This window comes from Porites lutea, chromosome 14 (genome assembly GCF_958299795.1).
Source record: "Porites lutea chromosome 14, jaPorLute2.1, whole genome shotgun sequence".
Lineage (NCBI taxonomy): Eukaryota > Metazoa > Cnidaria > Anthozoa > Scleractinia > Poritidae > Porites > Porites lutea.
The window spans coordinates 16,735,434-16,757,819 of NC_133214.1; the positions used below are offsets into that span (position 1 = coordinate 16,735,434).

The window sequence follows — 22,386 nt, forward strand, 5'->3', positions numbered from 1 at the left end:
AGAGGGAGACACGCGCGAGGGGAGAGGGAGTACTCCCTCTCCCCTCGCGTGTCTCCCTCTCGCGCCCGTTCTTTCTTGCGCCCACCACTTCCAAGAGCCTGTTACGCAGGTTAGAAAGTTGTTGTCTTCCGTTCCCGTCCTCGACAAAACCAGAAATTAGGCACTTTCACGTTCTGAATCATGCAACGACGGCAAACTTGAAATGTACAAAAAAGCGTGATGCACGTGCAAAGTTGTTGTTTTGCTTAAATCTAAATCTATTGCTTTTTTGCCGCTCTCGTTGACGTCGGCGTCGTCGGATCTTAAGCTCCCTAGTAACATCCGTCACTGTCTCCAAGCAACAGTAATCCTTCACTGAAATTCTGTTATTATGTTTATTTTGAATCATACGAAATTTAATAACGATCTTCTAAGGGGGCAGTTTTAACAATACTATTAACCTGGATCACACAGTGCTTGTTTTTCCGCAGTTAGAACAAAAAGCAAGAGAAAAAGTCAAGACAAAACTTAGTACCACTAAGTGTTCCGGCCACTGATTGAAGGTGTTTTGATACATTAACGATTACTGTTACAGGTAAAATGTAGAATTTGAACATTGTTACACTTAAGAAATGATTTAATATAATGATTTAATTGAAAATGGGTTACCTTAAGTGTAAAATAGTCACTCAGTTGTTTTAAATAACTTTTTTTTCCCTCATATATCCTAGCGCACAAGTACAAAACTGCAGTATATTCGTTTTACATTTTTAAAAGAAAGAGGATTAAAAATAAGCAGCATTTTAACAAGTATAACTATGAATGGCACAACATATTTCAGATCTTTTCTTTTGAGTCCCAAACGAACTGTGAAGTGCTACTTGATATAGACGTTTATGCCCCTAAAGATCTGCCTCTGTAACACTAAACAGCTGTTAATACATCGGGCGAGAAATCTAGAAATTTTGACCTAATTTAACTAGCAATAAGTTTTCTTTTTGTTTAATTTAAGAGAATAAGATGAGTAGATCACTGATGAAAACGTCTTTAAATTTATCCAGGAAGTAGCTTCAGTGTCAGAGTCGTTATACAATTATGATTTAAAACACAGGTAATAGTACTCTCAATATTTTTATTGACAGAAAAGCTGAGAACCAGATTGTAATAAAAACTAATCGAAAATAATTTGGCCTTTTTTTAGGACACAGAAGCTGGCTTGTTATAGAACAGTATGTCGTCTTGTGGTGTGGCATTTTCCGGCGGTGGCATGCGATCCGCAGCCCTTTGCTCGGGCGTTTTACGCTACTTGCTTCAACACAAAATCGTTTTCGATTATTTAAGTTGTGTTTCTGGCGGTGGCTTTACAGGAGCAGCTTATCTCGACTGGAAATATCGTCATAATCAACAAGACAGCTCAGAATGGCATCATGAGTTCTTTAATCATCTTCGAAGGCGATGTGGAATTTTTTGTTCCTGGGGAAACCCTTTGATCGGAATCATTGACGCCGTCATACTAATTATTCTCTGCGTTGTAGTAGCAATCATTCTTCCAGCTTTCACTTCGCTGGCATTTGCATTTCCCACGGCCTTTGCCGTGGACTTTCTTTTCGGAGATATTCTCCGCGCTGGATTCCACTGTCCTACAACTAGCACAAATTCTTCTTTCTCAAATCCAGTAACTGAAAACAAAGGCTGTACTTTAGTACCCAATGGCAGTCAAGATGAAACCTTTGTATTATTCGGAGTTCTTTTTGCAACTTCAGGCGGACTGTATGTGTTGAAATTTCTTTTTCGACCTTGTCGTTCCTCCATCTACAGTAAACTCGAGTTGTTGTATTTCATTTCTTGCTCTCTTTTCCTCATGACCTTTTTACCCTGGTTTTTCGAAGTCTTTTTGCGAGCTCAGACCTCCGTTTATGTAAACGGTTTTATTTTACTCGGAAGCATCTTTTTGTGGCTTGGCTTTCCACCGCTACGTAACGCCGCGTCTTTGGCGCTGTTGGTATATGCTTACGCCTACACAACAAAATGGAGAGTTTATCGGAGTCCAGTGCTTATGTTCAGTTACTCAGAAGACGAGTTTTACAAGGCTTTGCTTGGATCCGCAGTTCTCTTGTGGATATCACCTTTCTTGGGAATGATCAAAATGGCCGCCGTTCACACCTACGGCAGGTAAGCCACTCAAAGTCTAGCATGTAGAACGGACGTTAGTTTTTCGCTTTTTTTTAGGCGAGCGAAGGCAAGGGCGAGGCACGCGTGAAGCGCGGGACACGGCGATGGGGAATTCTTTCCCAGACCCTCCCTTCACGTGTGCCTTGTGCTCCACGCCTACCACGCTTCGCCTATACTTGCAGGTAGCCTGCGTAGCAAGCGTTTCCTCACGAGTTGTCGAGAAAGTCGCCTCCCCCTCCCCCTTCCACCTTTTTTTTTTTTTTGCTCTCGTCCCAACTTTCTCGACGAACTCGCGAGGAAACGCTTGCTACGCAGGCTAACTTGCAGGAGAAACCATTGAAAGTCAATCGAAGACGGTGGAATGTTTTCGTTTTGCTTCGTTCTATCACACTTCGACACATCATTCAAATACAGAAATGTTTTGGCCTCCTTTGCACACAAACCAGCATAAGCGATTACTTTACCAAGAAGAACTCCAGTAATAGCTAATTATCCTTTTTCTGTAGTTCTGTGAGTTGTTACGCGAAAGCCAAATGACGTGTTTCATTTCAGCCTTAGCCGACGGAGATTTTCTTAAACACTTTCTTTGCGTTGCTAAAAAATTATTGCAATGCCTTATCAGGTAAGCGGATACTCATTTCCTACTTTCTGTTTTTTTAAAGATGGCGTTTGCAGAAGGCATTCTTCTTTACTGAGAGCACACGGCGTATAGGGTGCGCTGGGATATCAGTGAATGATTGTATACCGTTTTGCTCATGCGCAGAGGTTTCTGAGTGGGAAGAACTGGAGAAGGGATATGTTACTCTAGGTATGTATTAATGTCATAGGAGAAAGGCTTCCGCCTTCGTTTTTCTTATAAATTAGTAGCAAGTGTTGCCTAGTCCCTAGGTCAGATTATTCCGCGCTGCCAATGAATTTCGGGTCTCGTTATCCGAGGGAAGACCTTGACCGAGAAGGCTTGGGAAACGCTGTACAGGGCCTAGGCAACACCAAATGTACGGATGAAGTGAGTGGAAAGATTCTGGTCAGTTATTGTGGTTATGGATTGGTTAACATTGCATAGCATTTGCTGAAATAACAAAATAGTGCAAGAAAAAAGACTAGATTTCTAGCAGTCCCCCAGGATTGTAGCGCGGCTAAGCAAGTGATGAGCGAGTGGACGAGAAAAACAGTTGCGGCCGCGGGCCTCTCTCCAGTTCCCCTCTTGATTCGTTCGCTCTCCCTTATTTGGATAAGCTTCGAACGTGAATGGCAGAAAAAGGAATGCTCGACGTCTGAAAGAAGATGAAAATAAAGCTCAGAGCCGAGTTTCAGTGGAGCATAGCTGGTGAGCTGATTTGCGCCTGAGAAAATAAAAAACCGAAAAAAAAGTACAGCACAGGTTTAGATTGGTGGTAAACTGAAGAGTATAGAAGTCGATTACATTAGTTGTTAGTGGTACTGCATATATAAGCTCAATTCTAATGTCTTACATCAGGTGATCTTGCTGGAATGAAACCGGTATATCTATGCAATACAGTCGTGAACAACTGGCGAAAGGAACGCAACATCGCTAACACTGGTCACGATGCGGAAGCTTTTGAACTTCTTACCCTCTCCCCCACGGGCATAGAACGACTGGATGAGGACCCAGACGAACACAGCAGCTTCGCAGGTTGAGTTATCTCGATAATCAAGTTCCATACCATGACATTTTGAAACAACGGGTTCTGTCTTATTAGAAAATTTTAGTTCTCGATTATGAGAGCCACGGCGCGCAGCACACTAGTCTTTGAGTTTCCTTTGGTTCCTTGGGTGTCCTGTTGCTATGCAGGCGTTACAAACTGGTTTTACGTTTGTCAGGATGCATTTCAGCAAGTATGTCCAGCGGTGTCATCATAGCCTAATTTCAAATCGTAATACTTTTATCACGTTATTCTGAATGGCGCTAAGTCTCGCGAAATAGGGAGTTTTAAAGCACCGACGACGGCGGCGGAAGCAAAAACGTCTCTTTATAAATGAATTCGCGCTTTTTCAAACTTTTTTGCGTTTATTCCAATTCGCTTGAAATGTCAAAAGAGAGCAAATTTCCCTGGGGTTGATTTTTTGGGGACCACACTAAAGTTTAAAAAGAGAAAGGGTGCGTTCGATTGGGAATTGAAATCTGGATTTAGATTTTAAAATCCGGATTCCGGATTTGCAATCGAACGCAAAATTCGAAAACGGCCGTATTTTCAACGCTGAGATATGTGTTCTTGAATTTCCTTTCTTTCCGTTTTTTTTTGGGGGGGAAATCAGAAAAAGGATTTGAAAAATAGTTCTAAAGAACAGCGGTCTTCGAATTTTCCAATCGAACAATAAAAAGGAAATCAATGAAATCTGGATTTGGATTTCTTAATAAAAACCCACCGTGAAGACGGATTTCAAGGAGGTGAAATCTGTTTTCGGATTTCGCGTTCGATTGCAAAAAATCCAAAATCAGGATTTCAAAATCTAAATCAGGATTTCGCAATCGAACGCAACCAAAGAAAAATTCGTCGTCGCTTGTTTACGTCCTCCATAAAACGTGAAGTTTTTTTCACGTCGAATTTGTGCAGAGACGTCAGAGAAATGTTTTGCTTTACAATAAGCCTATTGCGTTTTTGACGTTCTCGTTGCTGTCGCCGTCGCCGTTGCTAAGGCTCCATAAAGGCGCGCGAAATAGTTACAAATTTCCTGGTTTCAATTAAGACCCAAATCACACTCGTGAGTGCAGAACTCCCTTGTATGTCCTTTATTGCCCAACTATTGATTGACCCAATAATAGGGTCCGTAATTAGCAAAATTTGTGGTCAGTCTACCTTTTCTCAAATGATGTTTTACTGCCCAGTATCTGCTCGCAGCATCATTTATAGATCAATATCATACCTGTATGTTATTGACAATAATTGGTGCATCTGATAATGCAAGAACCACCCTTTGACTATTCGTCCTTTCATAGGTAAAATTCACCCACGTGATCTGAAGTTGTCTGACGTCACGGCTACATCAGCAGCTGCCTTAGCACTCTACATGGGAGTGTATGACGTTAGAACCGAGGCAGTGAGAAAGCTACAAATGGTGCTTGGTATCCATTTCGGCAAAGCCCTTGTATCTGATCCAAGCGAAGACGTAGCAGGATCGACATTTTCATATTGCAGGGTAGGGTTTATGTTCTTTGTATTGATAACTTTCGCTCGCGCGTGTTTCTGGAATAAAAGTACACGAAGCACGTGCAAAGTTGTTGTTTTGCTAATCTAACCTATTGCATTTTTGCCGTTTTCTTTGACGTCGCCGTCGTCGTTGCTAAAGCTCCCTAAAGAGGCGTCTACGGAGGTGAGAGAGCCTGCAGCTTAGAAGGTGTCCAATAGGATTTTCGGGATCCGAGATTTGGCTGAATTGACGTTCGGGATTCGGGATTTCAGAGGAAATGGGGACTGAGATTCAGGAATTTAAGGACGAGTCAGAAAATGTGGGATTTGTTGGTGTTTTTTGATGGGGATTCGATAAATGTTGTTTTAAAGAGCAGAGATCTGTTAGAATGGTAAGCTTCTATTGGCAAAAGTGTTCAGCATGCCGAAGCTAAACGATTTTTTCTCTGGCTTTTAGGTATTTTTTTACTGTCATTATCCTGCCGATTTGTTCTCTCTTTTTTGACATATTAAATTTGTTGCACGTGGTCATCTCAGAAAATTGTCATATTGCAGCGAGGCTATGATTTCTAACAATTCCCTCTAGTGTATTACTTAAGGCCAAGAAAAGTATGATTAAATCAAACAAGTTTGCTCTTTTCAGTTCCTTCCGGCCCTTATTCAGATGCTTATCGTGGTTCCTGTTATTCTACCACCGTTCCTTAGCAACCACTGGCACGTGATCGTGGTTTCATGGTACCTTGCCATCCTAGTTTTAGTGCTGTTTATTGCTTCTCTGTCAACTGGAAGTGAAAACGGTGGATGTCTTGATAAATTTGTCAGGTATTAGAAATGGTCGCTACTTGACAACTAATTGTAATAGGGTTTTAACACGTGACTGGAAAATAACGGGTGTGCTAGAGACTACGTATATACTCTGCTGTTGATTTAGTGATGAGTCTGCTTTAAGAAAATACTCTCACTTTGATGAAAAGTTCTCCAACAGACTACGCTGTTATTTTATACTAAAAAGACGTTTTTTTCATATTTCAGATGGTGCACAGTCAACATTTATCACGTAAGATTTGCTCGCCTTTTTTTGCAGACCATCGATGTCGGCCCAGTCCCTCCAGCCATCCTCAACCTCAGCGACGGAGGTCACATCGAGGGTCTGGGACTGCTAGCTCTTTTGAAAAAGAGGCTGAGAAAAATTGTAGTCATCGACGGGACCACCTCGGAGCATGGCCAAACGGTATCATCACAGCTATTGCGCTCGCTTGAATTGGCGCGAAAAAAGTTGAGGTGCTCGTTTAGCGCGATGGACGACCGAGATATCACCGAAGATCTCCGAAGCAAACTTGACGAAGTACCCCCTCGACACAAACCTAGGTTTTACAAGTTTAGGGTGGAGTACAAGAACAAAAAGGGATATGCAGTAGATAATGAGCAAACTGGGACGGGAGAAATAATGCTGATACTTCCTCGACATCCTGACGAGGGTATGTTAATCTTTTACCTCTGGATCAGAGTAAAAATTCTCATCTCTTGTCCCTATATGTCTGCAAGAGAAGATTAAGAGAGCAGTAGACAGAACGTGTTAAAACTTATCTGCGGAAAAATCCGTAAATCTGTAATGATCTGCGGAAATCTCAGATCTTGGTTAATAAGTTATTTGTCGCATGGCCTTTTTAGTGGTATACTCTGGATAATATAAAACTCGCTCGCGCTGTCGCTCTCTTCGTCGCTCATACTAAAGAAGTATCGGTATGCCAGTATTTTTCTTTTAGTTATTGAAAACATAGTTATACTTGGTCGGTAATTTTAAATGGCTGTTTCCGCCCTTGCACTCGTACCTTTTACTCACAACTCAAAAGAGCCGTCGAGCCGAGAAAAATTTTCCTAAGGCCCAGTCATTACAGAAAAATCTTGCCCGCTCAGCAGCCAGTTAGAGCGTGCGTACTATTGAAGCCATATAGAATAACGAGTAAAACTTGCACTATGCTGTTTCAGTACTCATCAAGCTCATATATGAGAAAATATGATTGCAGTCGGTATTTCGTCTACATAACGAATACACCTTTAAACTGCACTTGATCGAATGTTATTTTCTTTGTTTCTTTCTTTCAAGGCACTCCCTCCCCAATAGGCTTAGCACGATCGTGGGAAGATTACACTCGTGACACCAATCAGCCAATGAGCGGAAAGAAGTGGGGCTCAGGACCCGACCTTGAGGCTGGAGAGGTTGATCGACTCACAGGTTGTTGCTGCGAATGCTGTCACGTGACATGCTGGAGTGCTTGTTGCGGGTGAGTGTGAGCGACTAAGTGACGAGCGCGCGCAGCCTAGAAGAATTTTTTAAAGTATTGCTCAGTAGACACTGTGTATGGCTCTTACGTCTTGCGCACGTAACATAACACCGTGAAGCTTTTGGCGTTAGCTGAACTTGTGATATCTTGACACTCGGTAAAATTCCCTAATTACAAGGAAAGCTTCTAGCGGTTATCGGCTCCTGCTTCTTGGTGTTGCGGGCGGACGGGTGCAGTTACCAAATGACGTAATACAAAAGATTGAAAAGACACCACACAATACCCACACACCAACACAAAAGCGATCTAATAAAGTTTTCCGCAACATCAAGAAACACACATTCCAGTTTATCTCCATTCAGCGTTTTTTCAGGGAATGAATCATTCTAGAAAACGTTCGCAGAGTAACAGCCAGGACCGTTCGTTTAGCCGTCCGACAGAAGAATCTAAAAAACCTGAAGACTATAAACTGGCTGGATACAGGGCTGTAAATAGGATAAAATGGACGCTCCAGGGTTACGGCGACTGCCTGCGGCCAGTCGGGGGAGGGGGGTACTCCTATAATGGCCTATACGGGGAGGTTCCGCCCGAACGGGGTGCCTTTCTCAGGCTTCAGGTATAACAAAGGGTATAGGGATTTCATTAGTTGCAGTATATGAAAGGGTAGGAAAATCCGTTATTTCGATTTGTAAACGGACCAAAAAGGGCTATCATACGCATTTTATGGACGTGAAAAAGGCAAGAAAGGTGCATTTACAGCAGTTAAAAGAGTTGCAGTGTTTCAAACTAGGTCATCATCATCATCATCATTATCATCATCATCACTTGGTATGGTATGTGAAAGACGCGCATTTGCTCTGTGAAAGGTATACGAAAGGGGTCTCTTTTCTGTCAAAAATGCTATATAAAAGGGTAAGGGGTTGGACCTCGGGAAAGAGCCTCCCCGTATAAAACTTCGTTGAGTATTCTTTCCCCGGGCGCCTGTCGGTTATAAGGGTTTGTCGACATTGACGTATACGACATATACCGCATTGTCATTGCAGGGTCTGTTGTGGAACTTTCCCGCACCACGTGACTCTGAATCAGTTTTTCACGTCTGCAATGTACAGTGCTTATCACAGGGAAGGCTACCGCGCATGTCTAGACGCTGAGATAGAGCTTTTCTTCTCGGATGTGGAGACTGGTGAAAAGAAATAACCTAGAGATCAGCTACCATCAACCAATCGACGACGACGGCAACGAGGACGGCAAAAAAGCAATAGGATTAGATAAGCAAAACAACAACTTTGCACGTGCATTATGCTTTTTTGTAAATTTCGTTCCCGTCGTTGCACGACCACAACGTGAAAGCGCCTAAATTTACGTTTTCTGGAGGAAGTGAACTCAAGACAACGATTTTCTGCTAGATAAAGTCCTTTAGAATTCACCGCTAGAAAATTTCCCCAAATTTGACAAATTGAACAACATGGAATAAAAGCGATGAGTTTTGAAACAGTGTCAATTCACTTTTTAACAGACGTTTTCACTGCAGTCGTCGTCGTCGTTGCCTAAGCTCTCTCCTGGCGAACGGCCGAAGATCTCCGAGCACCAACAACAATTAAGTTTTGCGCATTCTTAACACAAAGCTAAAAAATAATAAACAAAGTGTCTTTTCTTCTTGTTTTCCCCGGTGTGTCTGACATTCTATGTCAGTTTTTTTTTACTATGGTAACTTAACTAACTGATGCACCGTATAAAAGTTTGTTCAGCTTTCATTTCTTGTTAAAACAGTTAAAGCCTGAATAAACAGAGTTATCTTAATCCAGACATTACTATTTTATTTATGCAAACACTTAACAACATCACTGGCCCGATTTCTAGGGTATTTTCTAAAGAGCTGTGCTTTTCATCAAACAAGCGCCAAACTGAACTATCCAAAAATCGTTCATTCCACTGTGCATGATTTGCGCGCAATTCACTACTTTAGAAACGAGAAAGAAACTTAGCCGAATTGCTCTCGCGAAGGCTTCTGGGACTGTAACTAGGGACAAGGAAAATATTAGCCAATAGCTGACCGTTGCGTCCTCAATAACGATCCCAGAAACAATTGCGGGACGCATTCGGCTCCAGTTCCCTTCTTGTTTGGACGAGTGGCATGTTTTCCCGCTCTTTGGACCGGTTGCAAGATTTCCCGCGGTTGCTACCGGTTGCAATCAGAGTGGATCCTTGCTTACAGCCGTAGATAGTACCGCCTCCAAATTTCTGTTGTTCCAGCAGCCTCATTCCCAGGTCAATTCGCGCTATCCGAGTGAGTGAAGGAGGCTAGGAACCGAGCGCGAATTTTCCCGGCAAACTTGACGGGTGAAGTTACATCCGAAATCGCTGAGGACGACTGGGAACGAGGCTGTTGTTCCAGTAGAGGGGCTGCTATGGTTGCGCGTCTGGGATTTACTGTATATCTAGTTGTCAGTCACAGTAGCGCTTTGATCCGATCGATATGAAGCACTCTTCGCACCGTTTTCTGCTGTATTACTTTGGCTGTTAAGCCCTACTGGTTCAACGTCAGCAGACCCCTGCATTTTGATTAAAAGCAGCTTCTTGAAAGCTCGTCTGTATTCTGGACTGCTCAAAGCATAAAGAACTGGATTTAAAGAACAATGCATGTATGCCAGCCAGCAAGTTACTGTGTCAGCTATTTCCACATTGCAATTGGCCACTCCTTCATCCACGAGTATCATGATGTTGATTATTTCAAATGGCAACCAGCAAATCACAAAGCATAATACGACAATTCCAAGGGTCTTTGCGAGCTTTAATTCCCGCGCAAACTTCCTTCCACTGACCTTACCGGCCGATGACGACGAGTCTACAGTTGATGACATAACAAGCAAAGAGCGTCTTGCGTGCCCTTTAGCAATTCGGTATATCTTATAGTACAAGCCGATCATGACACAGAATGGAAAAATAACGTTGCCAATGATGAGAAAGCCATGAAAAACTGGGTGTAAATCAAAACCATAAACTCCATCCTCTGGTTGTTCCAAGAGGAAAAAGATTAAAACAGCGATAATAAAGGAATACACCCATACACTTGCGATCATAAACTTGTTGAGCGTGGGCGTCATCCAGGCATTGTAGCGAAGTGGATAAACGACTGCTAAAAATCGATCTATACTTATTGACGTGAGGTTCAGCACTGAAGCAGTAAGGAAGAGAAAAAAGAGCGAATTCCATAAATTGCAAGCTATACCCCCTAAAGGCCATCGAGGAAATGCTATCCAGTACACAGCGTCGAACGGTAAAACCGTCACCGCCACCATGATGTCAGATAGCGCGAGGCTAAGTATAAAATTCTCGGAATAAGATTGTAAATAAGAGAATTTTATGCCTGCCACACACACGAGGGAATTACCAAAAAGGCAGGTTAGCATTATGAAAAAGATAAAAATTAAGCCCACGATTGTAAACCATGCTCCAAAGTCGCCCTCACAAATGAGCGATTCCAAGTCTTCGTCTTGTGGTTGTGAAGCGTTGACTTTCATCGTTGAGTCTGGTAATCTTCGCTGTCGCAGCGAGGAGAGCTTAAAAGTCGAAACCATATTGTTAGCCAGCATGTAACATTGAGAGATTTACGATCTCTAATGACCTGCGCTGTTCATTGTTCACTTATATGTACTAAAACTCATTACCTTTCGCAGACAATATACGAAGAATTTCCAGAGTTTCTCCTCTGAGGAGCCTCGCCCAGTCGTTCTTATAGATCAGTGTTGTCATTCAGTTTCTTTAATTCTCTCATGAAACTTTAACAGATATGATTAACAAAATGCTCAGAATGAAAATGATATAAATTTGTATTTGCCAGAGGTATTTGCATGAAAAAAGCGATGTTCAAATTTATGAATAATGTTACAGTCTTGTATTTCAGTTGTCACTTTTCAGTTTCGTAAATCTATAATCTGTTTACAGGGAGACTTGAAGTTTTTCTTCTTCTTGCGATGAAAGTTTTTTTCAGGCACAATCAGTTTGTCCCACTGTGGAAGGAAAATAAATATCCAGAATAATTATGTTTTGCCTCTTGATATCCAATATCTGTACGATATGTGGACCTCACACAGCTAGCTCACAGCATTTCAAATACAGAATGACTTCAAACTTCAAACTTTCTACTTGACTTTTTGTTTCTAAACACGCTGGGTGGAAACTTTATCCTATCTTAACTGTCAGTCCAGCTCAAGATTTCTATACGCCAACATGATAATCAAATATTAAATTTCTACCGTTCTAGACGAATTATTAATATTTACCTTGCGAAGAGTTAGTCTCTTCTCTGCCTCATCAAAGGGACAATTTACATAAAAAATATCCAGCGACTGAAAATGTACCATAACGGCCAAATATAAAATTAACTAATAAAGCTGATGATATTTTAACCTGGGTTTTGTAACAATCGGATTAATATTTCGAGTAGTGATTACTTATACCAGACTATTTGGAGAATACTCTTTACAGTTTTAGAAACTCGGTTCTGTCAGACACTTATATTTCTTTTAATGGTAATTGCTTTTCCAACACGTCAGTGAGTTTTCTCGACATGTTCATCGATTATCGTCAGCTGCAGTTTACACTTCCTCTGCGATTTGGGCAGCTGCTTACATATTTGTCCAATTATGTGGGGCTTATGACACATAAACAATAATTTCTGAACTTGTAGTTTGTATTTGTGGTTTAGAGAATGGTGGTGAAATTTCGATGAAAAACCCTTTCTCTTAGCTATATGTTGTTATCGATAGCTTATCGATGTTGTTAAAAATACAATTTTCTATATTTTGTTTAGTGTTGACTTTTTAATGATTTTAATTTTAACCCTACAGCGATGAAATGATAGGTTTCCAATTCAAAATAATAAACCCTTCCAAGGGTTTTTCCGAGGCTTGATGAGGATCATTTGGCGAAAGTTTGTCAACACCGCCGAAAATAGCGCCTTAACTTTAATAAACTTGCCAAGATTGAAAGCGATTTAGCCTACCAAAGTCGACCAATTTTTTTTTTCTGATGTTTCTAACGTTTGTATGCTTGGGGGGCAAGTGATACAAGCGTCTGTAAAATTTTACGACTGTGCCGGGCTGTTTCGTTGCGCTTGGGCCATAAATCGATGGAAAAAACTCCGTCCGTGATTGTAGAACGGACTTCAAACTCAGCACTTAATTAGAGGTATTTTTAAATATCCCTTTCACTGTTCACATGTCTCCGGTCATTCCTGACTGACAAGGGTGAGTCCCTCTGCAAATCTAGCTTGCTGATTATTAACCCATAACTGTTTAAAACTAAAACGTGAAAATTTGAAAGGGTTTGAAACGAAATGCAAAGGTAAATGGGCAGTTAAAAATATTTTTTTCATTTTTAGCTTGAAATGGGGAGAGTTAACAATCAAGGTCTTCCCAGTCACTTATTCGGTTACTCTCACCATATGAATTTAAAAAAATCTCCCTAATGGACGGCCGATAGATAGGCATCTGTTGAAAAGCAACACGCCTGGCATTATGACCTTTTCCTTTCTCTCTCCTTCTCTCTCTAACAGGTGCAGGTGACGGGATTAGTCTGCGGGCGAGTGCTAAAGTAGTGGTTGCGGAACCGGCGTCACGAGAGGACTCAGGAGCGAATCAAATTTCCTAGCCTGCGAATGGCAGAAGTTTCTCCTCGCTCATGGCCGCTGAGGGACGTTTCGCGATGAGGAACGTCTGCGAATCAGCGACAGAAATTCCATACTGATGACGTAAATCAATGTTTCCTCCTCGCAAAACGTCCCTCAGCGGGCGATGAGCGGAGGAGCCCCGGGGGACCGGGCGGAGGAGAAACCTCTGCCGTTCGCAAGCTACAAATTTCCCTCTCGGCTTGCGAAAATCCCGCACTTTGCCGATAGCTTCGCGTGGTAAGTACGCATAGTGATCCCGCCAGCTACACAGGCTGCTTTTTATCCAACACGAAATTTTGTTTCGCTGTTACGGGCGGGCGACCGGGCGAGTTTCGCGTCCAACGATGTGGCTAGTACCCAGTTCTTTCCCGAGACAGCGTTATTTCCCAGCAAACCCCGCGCGCTCGGACGTGGAACGTCATCAAATCCAACATGGACACGGCAGTGCCGGTAAGTTCTTCTTCAAAATACTACACTTTTACCCGGATTTCATTTCATGTCTGCTTTGTGGACACCACCAAACGTATTTATTGAAATCTATATCTTTAATATTTTCACCCCTTGACACGAGATCAAGGCTTAATACACCACAAACTTAAACCTTGTTAGGGGCATGTATCGAGTCAAGATAAACTTTAACTTCATTCAGTTCCTTCCACTTTTCTTTCTTGGATGGATTCGGGAATCAAAGTGTGATTTTTACTCCTCTTTATTTAAGGAACCTTCTCTATATACGGTGAAAGCCATTGCTATTCTAGACAATGATGGAGAAAGAGTTGTAGCAAAGGTGAGGTTGCGTACGTCTTTGAATCACAATTTTTTTGTTTTGACTTTCTCTTAGTCATAGACGTGTGTTATTGTAATTCTTGGGTAACGTTCCCTTCCTCATTGTGTCAAAGATTATTTCAGAAGATGAGCTCTATGCTTGTGGAACAGTGAAAGTTTGAGATTTCCACTCAGCCCCGACGTTTATTATGCATGTAGCAATTTCATATTATTAATTTTCACACAAACATTTGATATGAATAGAGTCGAAAAATGTATGCATAATAAATGTATGGGGTTGTATGGAAACGTCACCTCCTCTTTTGTGAAAAGGAAACAAGCATTTTCAAATCCCATGTGACCTCGTAATGTTTTGTCAAGTATTTTACCTGGCAAAAAGATAGAGGATTTTCATTTCAAGGCAGTTTTCAGTGGGATCCTCAATACTACACATGGCTGCAGTATCATAGTGTTTAGCATACCAATATGGTTTATGTGTTGTAATTCAAAAATGCCTCACCCATATAGTCATGGAATGAAGTAGAGAGGTCTTAATGCCCTTTGTCTGTCCCACAGGGCTGGTAAGGGTTTTGCAGGGTTCTTAAAAGTAGCCGGCTGCTGGCGAAAATCGTCGCCTACTTGGTTAGTATCAGCCGGCTATTCTGCTTGGAATTTCTTTATGGATGGCGTTTTTTAAATAAAATATCCCTGGACTGGCCACTTACTTTGACAACTCAGCCATCTACTTCAAAACTTTCTAACAACCCTGGTTTTGGACCCTTATGTGGTTGCAAGCCAAGAATACCCAAGCATACAAGGCGGCCATGTTGGTGGTGTGTCGGTGGTCAATACAATAGAATTTTTCTGAAGAATTTACATGGATATAGGGTTTGGTCCCCAGAGGAGAGAAATACTTTTGTTCTTGACCACCAACACACCAACTTAACATGGCTGCCATGATGTCATGTGCAAACCGGAAATAGAGGTGGCGACGAAGGTTTGAAAGCCCCAATCCTATGTTTTAAGGATCCCGCTTAGGGAAAAAAACAAAAATTAGATGGTATTTTGATTCTTGTTTTGAACAAAAAAATTATGAGCAATGACCTGTCAAAGACCATCAAATGGATTACCAATCAAAAGCACCTCTTAGAAGTTGACATAGACAGGATTCCCATAGCGGGAGATGAGACTCCTGTCTTCGTTTTTGAGAGATAAAAGTAGCAAATCATTCCCTGGAAATAACAAGTTGAGATTGGTCATTTGCTTTCGAACAGCACTGTGCCTCCAAATCCAGGGTATAAACTTAATATAGTGTATGAACTTTTTTGATTTTACAACATTGATCATAGATCATGCAGTTATTTGCTGCTTAGAATACTGTATGACATTAAAGAACATAAGTTAAATATTTGTAATCTTGTCTTAGTATTATGATGACACCTATCCAACAACAAAGGAACAAAAGGAGTTTGAAAAGAATCTCTTTAACAAAACACACAGAGCTAATGGTGAGTTTTCTATTTTCCTGTAAGTTCTTGGTTTGTCAGGCAAATCATTGATGCTTTTGTCAGTTATATTACGGTACTGAATAACAAAAGTACAAGATTTATTAAGATAAATATGATATTTGTTTACTTTATTAACCTTCTAAGCCCCAAGAGTGACCAACATCAATTTTCTCCTAACAAGATCAATACATAATCAAAAGAAAAAGTTGTGAGAATTCATGAAATGCGCACCGTAGGGCAAATGCTATGATCTTTTAACAAATTCTCTCAACTAATGTTTAGGGAAATATATGGAGATCAGTCGGGAGAATTTGTTTGTTGATATTGGGGCTTAAAAGTGTTAAGGCTGTGTTAACATCTGGTGCCTCAACGTACAGGGCTGTCACTAAGGTTTCAAATTGCTAGGTATATGGGCAGGGGAATCGAACAGCTAGGAGGTTTTTTTTGGTTCTAATTACCTATAGTCTCCTACGAAAGTAGCCGGGGGTCATGCTTATAGTCACTAGGAAAAAACTCTGGTCTTCTACCCCTTGGTGACAGTCCTTTGAGTATAATAATTAGTTAGTTGATGGACAAGAGGGCAATAAAATAATATAATAATATAGTGATACTGTGTTCAGACACTGGATACCCAATATATAATGTTATGTACTTATTTCTTTTAATTTATGGCTTCATATGTTGTTTTGAAAATTAGTGTGAGTGTTAAAGAGCTGGTAAGTAAAACGGTGGACTGTAAATAGAATGCCCATATGAGTCACATCAAAAATTTACCCTTTTACTGATATGAATATTTAAGGAAAGGTGTGTTCATGTAAGTTCCCAGCCACCTAAGTTTCAATGTACATGTGTACCTACTTGTATGTGCCCCCAGAAGTCTTCATTTCTGACTGATAAAACTAGAATCTATATTTTCATTTTAACAGCGGAAATCATTATGTTAGATGGCTTGACTTGTGTTTATAGAAGTAACGTGGATCTGTATTTTTATGTGATGGGCTCATCCAATGAAAATGAGGTACAAGTATAAATTATAATTAGCCTTTTACTTTACACTCTAAGGACAAGCAGGGCTGTCATTAGTAGCCGGTAGCCAGCTTTTGTGGCAGGGTACTGCAGTAAAACAACTGGCTACTTCGAGTTTCTTAATAAGTCAAACATTACAAACTTAGGAGAATTTGTGGGATAAATGACCGTTTACTCTTCCGAAGAGACCAGCTACTTAAAGCCTTAATGACCGCCCTGATAAGGGAAGATCATGTAGATTCCTGTAGATTCTGACTGGCGAGTTTGGGTCATATGTGAGTTGGAGCTCACAAAAACTGCACCTTGTTTTTGTTTGGTTATGTTTTTACCAGGCTGATTTACTAGCTAAACATTCTTGCTTATAGACCGAGGTTGACTAGTTAACTTTAAACAGTTTTAGCTTTGAAATTTAACTGGAATCTATAAGCCAGTAACTTGTAGGATTCAAATTACAAAAGTGTGCCACATTCAAAAATGGTAGTAGAAGAAGGGAGATTAAGTGCTTTAATTGATTCCCACTATTTAAATGAGGGAGAAGGAGTTTCCTCAGAGAATGCAGGTAATTGCGCTAAAGCAAGAAATGTTGTAATCGAGTTCATTGCTCTAAGAAGTGTGCTTTTATCCAAGGCCACAATTCTGGAAAGGAAAGAAGTGGTAATATTAATGCATGTATTTTTGTTTATAGTTGATCCTAGGAAGCGTTTTAAATGCCTTTTATGATGCAGTCAGTCTAATGCTGAGAAAGAATGTAGAGAAGAGAGCCTTGATGGACAGCATGGATGGAGTTTTGTCAATAGTAGATGAGATTGTGGACGGCGGGTAAGTTCAGCTGTAATTTTATTCTTGTTTACTTACAGTGGCTGTAAATAACTTGATGGGTTTACCTCGGTCAAGCTCAAGTTTTCCCACTGTGGTGTAAAACTTAATGAACTGGCATCAGCCATAGCTCTGTAATCTGTAATTTTATGGCAATATTTTTCAGGGTTATCTTGGAAGCCGATGCCTCTACTATCTTACAAAGAGTGGCCATCAAGGTAAAATTTCTTGTCTAAAACGAATGCTGAAGTGCAAACTCTAGATTCAAATGCTGAAGTTTGCAGTGCTATATTTTCATTGTTATTTGGCTGCAGATGGCAAAAGTGTTGGGACGTTTTCAGTTATATTAAAAAAACCAGCAACTACCCCCTACACCCCCAAAAATGTTGAATTTTGAGCAAAATAGGAGGAAATGAGTCCTTCTTTTGGGCACAACATTGCTCGGGGGAGTGAGAAGTTGAAAGGATGAACCTTGCCTGCGTGCAGACGTCTCCTATTTCCTTTGTTGCACGCGGAAAAGGGATGTCTGCGTAACGCCGTCGCTAATCGTGTTCCAGCGTCCCGTTGGCAGGGAATTCTATTTCGCATAAATTGTGAAATAATATCCGGTTAGTAATAAGAGTTGACAGGCCAAACACAATATCATAAGCTCGTGATAATGCGAAACGTGACCTTGAGAGTCTGCTTGCACAGAGGTTTTTCTTCTTTTCTCTCTCGCACTACACAGTGCATGTAGCAGTCTAAATTTTGACTGAGTAAATCTCGTTTTTGCCGCACTTTGTCTTACATTTAGAGGTCACGAGGCAGGCTTGTTACATGCACACTGAGTAATCATTTCCTGTGCTTTATGCCTTTGTGGGTGTTCCTGATTTGATTTCAGATGTAGTTCTAAAGTGTTTAAATTTTCTTTGACCTCTGTTTGTTACGGCTAAATAAAGATTTTAGTTTTTGGCTGGCTTTCTCCGAAATGCCTGCCTGGTGCGAAGTCCACGCCGCTTTTGTACGGTCTGCACAGAATGGCACATGTTTTGATTTGTTTTGACTGGAAAACCCCGATTACATAAATCACTGCATACATTATCAGACCAGATTCAATAACAACCAATCAGCATTAAGTCGAACAATGCGCACTGTGTGTCAGCTTATCACAACATGTTCCCAAGATCTTGGGAACCCAGCGGGACGCTGGAACACGATTAGCGACGGCGTTACGCAGACGTCCCTTTTCCGCGTGCAACAAAGGAAATAGGAGACGTCTGCACGCAGGCAAGGATGAACCCAGAGCTGATGAGAAAAATTGTCATTAGGAGCCTATGAAACAGTCATTTGAAAAGGTTTTTTGCAGTGTCTGGAGTTCTTTTGACCTCTATTTTCATTACTGGGCAGCTAACAATTTCAACTCACTTGATAAAACTAGTTAAGTTTGTTGTTTATGTTCCCATAAGCACACTGAGTAGCACAATGTCTTTATATGTGACCCCCCTCAGATCATTTTTTAAAAGGGGTGCAAGTAAAAAAAGCCCCATTTGACTGTACAATATCAAAGCTATTGGAGTCAAGCAATTAACTGAAATAAATAATTAAAATTAAGCACAAGAAGGTTGAGAAGTGTAGCCATGAACTTTAACTTCAACTTGGAAATACATAGAGGCAAATCCAGCTACACCTGTAGTGTCCAGGGCGGGACCCACTCTCTTATAGCCTGATTACGTGTCAAACATTTTATTCACTTGGCTTTTCTGTCTCCTTTAGTTTCATAGCTGTGATATGTTTTTATGACCGTAAATCTGACACATTTATTTTTCTTTTTCAGAATGATGATGTTCCACTGTCAGAGCAGACAGTCGCACAGGTAAAGAGCTATGTCACAATAAATTGAAAATTAGGATATCACTGTGCAAAATAAGTTGCCCCTAGTTTTTTCATTACCTGTGTGATGAAATCCTAAAGTGTGACTATTCAAATGAAAGCTATTGAGCAGTATTTTCCTGTGGTACTGTTTATTATGCTGTACAAGGTGGTTCTAACTTTTGAGTCTGTGGATGAAATCCTAAAATGTGACCATTCAAATGAAAGCTATTGAGCAGTACTTCCCTTTAGTACTGTTTATTATGCTGCACAAGGTGATTCCAAGGTGTAACCATTCAAATGAAAGCTACTGAGCAGTACTTTCCTGTGGTACTGTTTATTATGCTGTACAAGGTGGTTCTAACTTTTGAGTCTGTGGATGAAATCCTAAAATGTGACCATTCAAATGAAAGCTATTGAGCAGTACTTCCCTTTAGTACTGTTTATTATGCTGCACAAGGTGATTCCAAGGTGTAACCATTCAAATAAGCTACTGACCACTGCTTTAGATGTTCTCTGTTAAGAACAATCTTTGATTTTATACAACCTTGAACTAGAAAATATTGGAGAATGAATCCTCATTTTTTCTTTTATTTATTCATTTTGTAGGTTTTACAGACAGCCAAGGACCAGCTGAAGTGGTCTCTCTTGAAATAATAGGAAAATGTTTCAAGTAAAAGTAGAAAATTATAAATTTTTGTTTAATATACCATTGTTACAATGTACATCAGTTTTTTTCTGTATCCCTGGTAACAATCCCAGAAGTCTTAGTGAAGGTTAACTCATCCCAGTTTCCCTTTTGTTTTCAAAGGGATGAAAACCTTGTTCCCAGGTTCTCTCTCCTAAGGGACGGGTAGGAGAGAACCCTGGGAACACGGTTGAAGTGACGAATAGCTTGTACTATGCCTTGATTGTTATGTATTAACACCTATGACGACATAAAAGAAACTAACTTAAAAATAAAAAAAGTGAAAGAAAATACAAAGTGACTCAGCATACATTGATCTCTGTGTTGTTTCATCCGTCTAAGCTCCTCTTCCGCTTTCTGTTGCTCTTATTTGGTCTGCCTTGACATAATAGGCTGATTTAGCAACAGTACGGGAACATCAGTTGACGACGGGAAAGCGGAAAGGGCTAAACACGACTTCCGGTGCCCAATTTGCCGCTGTGCCATTGGTCAAGCCAGTTGTTTAATTTGCGTGCTCTGTCTTCAACTGATGTTCCTGTTCTGTTGCTAAATCAACGTAATAATTAAAACCCCCTTTCTCTTCCCTTTCAAACGCCTGCCACTCAGGCTACTCATGACAAGTAACCTAAACCAAACGTTGTGATGTTTTTACTCAATGGCAAAACCTTATAGATCAGAAACGAAACTTACGAAAACAAGAACGAAAACCATCTGATCTTCATCTACATGTCTCGTATGATTTTGATAGTGTTGAAGAAGAAGAACTTGACTACTCATCTCCTCTTCACAAATCCAACAGCTGTGTGTCTCAACGGTAGCTGATTGGAAGTTTACGACATGTCTTCTGTTTCTAGAGTCTCTTTGAGTCAGTTGGTTGTTTGTAACTCCTGAACTGATATCAGTTCTCTTAAATCCTCCGCTATTGCGCTGACAAAGCAAATGTTTAGATGCACGTCTGTTACCATGACGTGTACCCCTCCTTGCTTTAGTGTGGACTTTTTCGTGTCTCCTAAGGTTACCGACTCTGCTAAAACACTTGCCACACTGTTTACATTCATATGGCTTCTCTCCAGTATGAACTCTTTCATGCATCCTCAAATTTCCTGTTCGTTGACAACACTTACCACACTGTTTACATTCATAAGGCTTCTCTCCAGTATGAACTCTTTCATGTCTTTTCTGGTGCCCTGCTCTGCTAAAACACTTGCCACAATGTTTACATTCAAAAGGCCTCTCTCCAGTATGAACTCTTTCATGTCTTTTCTGGTGCCCTGCTCTGCTAAAGCACTTGCCACACCATGTACATTCAAAAGGCTTCTCTCCCGTGTGGACTCTCTGATGTGACTTTATATTTCCTGATCGACTAAAACTCTTGCCACATTGCTTACATTCATAGGGTTTTTTCCCAGTGTGAAGTTGTTCATGTGTTGACATGCTGCTTCCTTTATCAATCCTTTTCATCATAAAATAAATTAAGTTAAACAATATAATCCAGTGAGGTAGACAAAGGAGCACTTTCCCAAGATATGGACAAACTCCCAAAGGTACCTGCAACAATACAAACATTTGTTACATGTAAGTAGTAATTACAGGTGCAATGAAATTATTTACCATTGTACCGTTGAAGCTGACATTTTTCAAACCTTGTCTTGCAAAACTATTGATAACGCGATTTTGAATGAAAACACATCAGTGTTCAGGGCCAGTACATACTTTATGTAAGACTTTGTATAATGTCCTGAGCCACACCCATGGGTTGATTTGCAGTTATGCAGGGTGGGGTGGTTGATGTTGCAAATTACTTTAAGACAATTAAGAGAGACAATTTCCAGATTTTAGATCTCCCGTATTTACAAAATCCTAACCACCCCCAGCCCGCTTGTCTTTGCAACACTGCCTAACTAAAACAACGATATATCTCCACTAAACTGTAAGTTTTAAATGTCATAAATCGCTGGGAACCCTACAACTTAAGTCTGTCTGTCCGCTATAGTCGGCGCAACAAGCGTTTCGACGCGAGTTCGTTGAAGGTGGAACGCTGTTGTTCAACAAATTCGCGCGGAAACGCTCAGTGTTACGAAGGCAAATATAATCAGCTCAATCCGATACACTCATGGGATTTCTGAGCAACAATTTAACCTAGCGGTAAACATATGTGGAAACGCTTGTTACGAAGGCCATTATAATCCGCTCAATCCGATACTCATTTGGTGCAGTACTAGCCTTCATAACATGTGCTTTCTGAGCCAAGCGAGGCGAACTCGTACATCAGTACAGGCTTAAAATCTTAGCTCTTTTCTTGTGACGATTAATGCTAACACGTAAATCACTCTAAGATATATATATAATGTACTGAGAAGCTCTCCTTACCTTCAGCAATTTATAAATTTCTGAGATTTGCAGGAGTCGACAATGATAAAGTGATGACTCAGCGTGTTTTATCCAGTCTTCCTCGGACATAGGAGACGGTCGACAGGGT

The 22,386-nt window shown here is 40.8% G+C and overlaps 3 protein-coding genes and 1 pseudogene across 3 annotated transcripts; 3 read left to right on the top strand and 1 right to left on the bottom strand.

Moving 5' to 3' along the window:
* LOC140924802 (uncharacterized) overlaps positions 1 to 22,386 on the top strand; it is a 451,675-nt pseudogene that overhangs the window by 226,600 nt on the left and 202,689 nt on the right.
* On the top strand, positions 1,211 to 8,918 carry LOC140924817 (uncharacterized). Its single transcript, XM_073374819.1, has 8 exons — positions 1,211 to 2,151; positions 2,814 to 2,959; positions 3,629 to 3,805; positions 5,111 to 5,310; positions 5,944 to 6,122; positions 6,333 to 6,778; positions 7,408 to 7,585; positions 8,629 to 8,918. Exons 1-8 carry the CDS (start codon positions 1,211 to 1,213, stop codon positions 8,780 to 8,782), a joined length of 2,421 nt encoding a protein of 806 aa, XP_073230920.1. The 3' UTR covers positions 8,783 to 8,918.
* LOC140924838 (D(1A) dopamine receptor-like) lies at positions 9,577 to 11,324 on the bottom strand. The gene is made up of 2 exons (XM_073374841.1): positions 11,254 to 11,324; positions 9,577 to 11,145 (listed from the first exon to the last, which is right to left on the bottom strand). Exon 2 carries the CDS (start codon positions 11,104 to 11,106, stop codon positions 10,024 to 10,026), a length of 1,083 nt encoding a protein of 360 aa, XP_073230942.1. The 5' UTR covers positions 11,107 to 11,145; positions 11,254 to 11,324; the 3' UTR covers positions 9,577 to 10,023.
* On the top strand, positions 13,633 to 20,223 carry LOC140924853 (coatomer subunit zeta-1-like). The gene is made up of 8 exons (XM_073374855.1): positions 13,633 to 13,706; positions 13,975 to 14,043; positions 15,448 to 15,529; positions 16,456 to 16,547; positions 17,241 to 17,374; positions 17,538 to 17,589; positions 19,185 to 19,223; positions 19,829 to 20,223. The coding sequence occupies exons 1-8, from the start codon at positions 13,689 to 13,691 to the stop codon at positions 19,874 to 19,876; spliced, it is 534 nt and encodes a 177-aa protein (XP_073230956.1). The 5' UTR covers positions 13,633 to 13,688; the 3' UTR covers positions 19,877 to 20,223.